The sequence below is a fragment of the Rhipicephalus sanguineus genome, chromosome 11 (assembly GCF_013339695.2).
Source record: "Rhipicephalus sanguineus isolate Rsan-2018 chromosome 11, BIME_Rsan_1.4, whole genome shotgun sequence".
NCBI classification, from domain to species: Eukaryota; Metazoa; Arthropoda; class Arachnida; order Ixodida; family Ixodidae; genus Rhipicephalus; species Rhipicephalus sanguineus.
In genome coordinates this window covers 77,960,788-77,966,682 of record NC_051186.1, presented here as the reverse complement: position 1 = coordinate 77,966,682, position 5,895 = coordinate 77,960,788, and the positions used below count along the sequence as shown (strand labels likewise).

Below are 5,895 nucleotides of genomic sequence, written 5' to 3'. Positions count from 1 at the left end.
CGCATAGGTTAATACACGAGGATTAGAAAAAAGCCGGCATGCCGCGAGACCACTAACCACAAGACTGCTGACATCTTGACGTTGTCATTCTTTTATTTGCCATCCATTATCAATCCCAAACAGCACCTGCACAATTAAAAACGCGCGGATAGTGTTTTGTGTGTTAGTTTGACTACTTAGGAAGAATACCACTGGTAGTTATATGGCAAGTTCTTCTGTGCGCGGAAAGGAGTTTTGCAGGCTGCTTTACTAGATGCAACCACCCATCACACCAACACTAGGGAGAAGAGAGAGAGAGAAAATGTAATGCGGAAAGGCAGGGAGGTTAACCAGAAAACATATCTGGTTTGCTACCCTGCACTGGGGAAGGGGTAAGGGGAGACAGAAAAGTTAGAAAGAGAGGGATGGGATAGGGAGGGAGGGAAGCACAAACGCGCACACACACACACAGGAGTGTCACAATCGTTCAACGAGGCGGGTCGCTCGCAGAAACTTCATCAGCGCCTTCGTTGCTTTCTGGCGTGAAGCTCGATCGTTCCGACATTCCAAGATTGACTGCTCAGAGAGCGGCTGGTCGTCGAGGCGAGCAACACTGCTGCGAGGGATTGTCTCTCAGAGCTGTATTGAGGGCACTGACATAAAATGGTTTCAATGGTTTCGTCATTGCCACAATATTCACATGCAGCGCTGTCTCTCATTCCGATGCGGCACGCAAAAGGCGTTCGTAAAAGACACCCCAAGCCCACATGCGGCAGAGAAGGGTCGTCTCGGATCGGGGCAGGCCAGATGGAATGCTGAGTCGTAGGCATGGATCCAGGCGGTGAAGACGGGTGTGGAGAAAACCGGGTGTTTCCACATAGACCTTGCGACATCATGCGCAAGCGTATTAATCTTTGCTGCTGCGTCGCTTCTTGACAGTGGGATAGGTTCTATCACGCCATTTTCGTGAGCATTCTTAGCTGCATCGTCGGCATGCTCGTTACCGATGATGCCGCAGTGGCCTGGCAACCACTGAAAAGTTATAGCATGTCCTTCGTCTATTAGTTGATGTACAGTTGTCGTATTTCCAGCACCAATTGGTCTTGAGCCCCACGACGTAGAGCAGTTCGAAGACACTGCAGAGCTGGTTTCGATCAGTAAAAATGCCCCATTTTTGTGGCGCTTCTCGATAAATCCTGCGGAGTGCGCTGCGGAGTGCCGCAAGCTCCACGGCTGTCGATGTTGTCTTGTGTGACGTTCGAAACTGTATGTTTTCGGGCTCTTGCTGGGAAGATCACAGCTCCTGCAGATCCTCCAACAGTTTCGAGCCATCCGTGTAAAGTTTAACATGATCTTTGTAATCTTCGTGCAACATGAGTAGAGTCATCTGCTTCAAAGCTGGCGATGAGAGCTCCGCCTTCCTTGCGAATCCCCGGCACTGTCAAGAGCAGTTTTGGTCGGTCCAAGCACCAAGGGGGTGTTAGAATCCGTTCCGGAGGCGTGTAGGCTGTTGGAAGGCACTCTCGGTAAGTCAATATTCTCTTACAGAAGGAGGTACTCGGTCGATCTTCTGGAAGCGAAGCAAGATGGTGGGCAGGGGCGCGAGCAAGGTGCCTAATGTGAGCTCTAAGCACCTCCAATGTAATGTGCACCGTGGCCGGATGATCTTTGGCAATTGCGATGGTTGCGGCTGTGATGTGCAGCGTGGTAATCCAAGACAAACTCTGAGTGCCTGGCCCTGGGCGTTTTCGATCGTGCGTATACTGCTTTTGCAAGCGTTCGTCAGAACCGGCAAGCTATACCGCAGGTATCCCAGAAACAGCGTTTGTATAGCTGCAGCATCGCGTGCACTGATGTGCCCCACGTTTTTCCCTCCGAGGAACTTGAAAAGTTGTGCGATGGCCGTTAGGCGCTTCTTTAGAGTGGCCACATGGGGACTCCAGCAGAGGTTTCGATCGATCGGACCCCAAAAACCTGTGCGTCCTGGCGTAGCAAACATTGCGTCCATTCGATGGCGATGGGATATGACGTCATTGCCTTCCGCGTGAACGCAACCAGCGCCGATTTCTCAGGAGAATCTCGAGGCCTTGTTTCTCTAAGGTACGCCGATACTGAATTCGCTGCTTTTTGGAGCCTCGCACGTACCTGAGGGCGTGTTACACCTGACGTCCAAGCACAAATATCATCTGCATAGAGAGATATCTGCACGGAATCTGGTATGCGTTCCACGAGGACCGATCAGAACCAGGCTGAATAGTGTGGGGCTCATACACCACCTTGAGGAACGCCACGGTGTGTTGTAATGCTCAGAAGTCGGCCCATCATCAGTTTGCACAAACAGTGATCTCATATGTAGGTAGCAACAGATCCAGCGGTACACATCGTCCACCCAAAACCACCGACTCGAGGGCGTCAAGTATGGCTTCGTGAGAAACATTATCATATGCCCCTTTGACATCTAAAAATAGTGCGACAGATAGCCGGTCTACTCATTTTCTGGTGTTGTACGTAGGTCACCAGGTCAATGACATTGTCAATGGAGCTACGAAGACGACGAAAACCGGCCATGGCGTCTGGATATACTCTGTAGCGTTCTAGGAACCACTCGAGTCTGGCAAGGATCATTTTCTCCATCAGCTTCCCTACGCAGCTAGCCAGCGCTATTGGGCGGTATGACGTAAGCTCTAGAGGTGATTTTCCAGGTTTGAGAAGTGGAACCAACGGCTTGTTTTCCATTCTCTGGGGACCGTTCCGTCCTCTCCAGGACTCATTGAACACGTCCAGCAAAGCGCTTCGTGCTCGATCACCGAGATTGCGTAATAGGCGGTATGATATGCCATCCGGTTCCAGGCGACGACGATCGATTGCATAAAGCAAGAGCCGCATCCAGCTCTTCCATGGAAAAAGGCAGGGTCCATGTGCGGGTCAAGGGAATGTGGCGTGTCATCAGCAGTAAGGGCTCCTGTGGCAAGTTGACGGGCCTGCAATCTTCCTACAAAAATCTTCCGCTACCTCGATATCCCTTCTACGTTGGAAAAGGGCCAAGGCTTTAAACGGAAAACGTTGTTCGGGAAAAATGCGTAGGCCTCGCACGGTTCGCCATATTTGAGAAAGTGGTTTGCGAGGGGTCTAGAGACTCGCAAAACTTCGCCCACCGCTGAAACTCCAGTTTGTCCATACGACGCTGGATCTTCTTTTGCATGCGCCTAGCTATCCGCAGATCTTGAATGGATTTTGTGCGTCGATATCTGCGCTCCGCACGCCGACGAATCCGCCCGGAGTCGCTCTAACTCCACATCCGTTTCTGAGGGCCTTGTAGAACATGTCAGCGTGCGCATCGCACTCTGCGCTGCTTCTTTAATCGCTTGCTCAATGCCAGAGGATAAGCCCTTTTCACAAGCGTGTTCAACGTTAGTTGTGAATGCTGACCAGATCGATCCTCCGGACGGTTTTCGGCGGGTGGCCAATTAGCAAAGCCTTTGATGGTGAGATAACTGGGGATGTGGTCGCTACCATGTGTCTCGATGTCTAAAAACCCCTAACGCTTGTGGCGAAGCGACGTGACACAAACGTCAAGTCCAAGCAGCTGCTGTACGTTGATCCTCGTAGAAATGTAGGACTCCCATCATTAAGTAGAGACAGTTCCATGAGCCGACACAAAGTATGCCAGTCTCCGGCCCGTGGCGTTGACTTTTGAACTTCCCCAGATTGGGTGGTGGGCGTTGAAGTCCCCTGTAATTATTCCACGGATCCGGGATGTTCGCAAGTATGTCATCCAGTCCTTTTTCGATCAAAACGGGCTGAGGGAGATAAGTAGACCACCTACTATGTGAAGGTGAGGGTTTTCTGCTTCACAGTCAGGCAAACATATTGGTTCTCATCATGAGCGACACAGGTTGAAATGATGTATGTAAGCTCCCTACGAATATACACAATGACCTTGCTGCTTTCGTTGCTGGTTTTGGACGGGATTGACTCGTAGCCGGATAGCCTGATCGGGTTTGATAATTTCGGTTCACATATTACGATGATGGGGAAACGGTTGGAAAAACACGTACTGTACGAAAATCAGAAATCCGTGATCTAAGTCCTCTTGCGTTCCACTGGATGACTGATGCTTCTCTGACCTCTTTGCGGAACGATTGTTGATCTCCTGCCATGGCTCCTACGCGAGGGAGGCGAGGACTGGGCTCAGCGCGTCCAACACCTGTAACCCGCTTCGAGCGGTTGGAGTTCCCAGGCTTCTTAGTAGGTCTGCCATGACAGCAACGAGGGATCGCAGCATCGGGATGATCTGTCGATCGACCCTTGACACATCCTCAACAGGAGTAGACTCGGTGGAAGGTGTAGGGCGGGAGGCCTCGGAGGAGGCTCCTTCGCAGGCTGCGTACGCGGAAGCGTAGGCCATTCATAGCCGCACTGCGAGCTTCTCCACCTCATTTCGCTTCGTGCTTACTCCTTTATTCGTGCTCGAAGGAAAAGGGTTATGCGCAACACCCTGTCTTACATGCCTCCGTCGGCGACTACGCCGACGCCGTACCCTTTCAGCAGCCTCTCTGTGGGTTGAATTGTCCCTAACCATTTGTTTGATAATTGCGATTTCCTTCTTAACTCCGCGGGCATTCCTTAGAGGCAGCATCATGTGAACCATCACAGTTTCCGCACTTCAGACTTGTTTGCCCGACATGCGTCTGCAGTGTGCGGCTCAGCGCATCGGGGGCATACTGTGGTGTTTGTACATACACCCTTGACGTGCCCAATTTTCATGCAGTTATGGCACTGAAGTGGTTTTGGGACAAATGGCCGAACAGGATGTCTGGAAGTGTCCAACCTTGACATGCGACGGAATAGATTCTCCTTTGAACATTATCTTTACACAGCGGGTGTTTCCGAGGCGAAGTACATTCGCGATGACAAATCCCTCGTTCGCCGGCTTTATAAGAATTGGGAGGTCCGAGTTTGCTATGGCCAAATCAATGTCGTAGATTACTCCCGCCACGCAGGCACCGTCCATTGGAATGACAGGTCGAACTTTGATGTCTCCCAAATCTGATATTTTGCGAAGCTTGTCTAAGGCGCTGGCAGTCGTCGTGTCCACAGCTAGGATATTCTTCCGCGTGTTCACCCGGATATCCTTAATTTCGTTCGGTGCAACCCCCTCAAAGTACATAGAGAGAGCTTGCCTGTTTACTGCTCGAAGGCTGACGGTGGAGTCCTCGGGAATGAATAGGATGGTGTGCGGCCAGCGTTCTTCACTTGACTTAGACGTTAACGTCCTCGCTGGTGAAGACGGCTTGATGTTTCTTCTTTTGCCTTCCTGCTTCTCACGGTCTCGAAGCTGTCATCCGACGAGTCGTCCCCAGTGGCCGAGTACAGTTCCGTGTCCTCGCTGGTGCTCGAACAGGTGCTTCGTTTTCGCGACGAGCTTGCCAAAGGTGATCTCTGGCCGGACAGCGCCGCAGAAGGCTCCGCGTCTACAGCCATTAGGCAGTGACTGTCACCGTTGGCCTCATCGGTTCTGGGCCAGGCGCGCTGATTTAACGAGGACGACGACGACGAAGTGTCTCTTCATAGAACGCTTCTGCTTTCTGCTCCGAGCATTTTTATCAAGTTTTTCGCTTTTTCCGGGAGGCGCTGCTCCCTGTCCCAGGGCGACGGACGCGGAGTCTTCCACTGGTCCGCCCAGCCAGAGGTCTGCCATGGCGAGCTCCTCGTTAACACTAGGGAGTGCGCTTGCGGCCGATTGCGCCGGATTCCGCCCCCCCCCCCCCCCCGTCGTGTTAAAGCCCCTAAAACTTCGCTTACGTCGTGTATCTCGTAGCTGTCGTAGTGTTCCGTCGTGCGCGTTTTCTGTTGCCACGTACCACTCGACTTCATGTGACAGCCCTTCTTTCTTTCAAGCTGAAACTTCAGTGC

General features: G+C 52.0%; 1 protein-coding gene across 1 annotated transcript in view; it reads left to right on the top strand.

Moving 5' to 3' along the window:
- Positions 1 to 5,473, top strand: part of LOC119375183 (DNA polymerase theta) — an 87,049-nt gene extending 81,576 nt beyond the window's left edge. Inside the window, exon 13 of the mRNA XM_049411189.1 lies at positions 5,318 to 5,473. Within this exon, the coding sequence (XP_049267146.1) occupies positions 5,318 to 5,473 (156 nt within the window). The remainder of the gene's footprint in view (positions 1 to 5,317) is intronic.
- Positions 5,474 to 5,895: the final 422 nt, after the last annotated feature.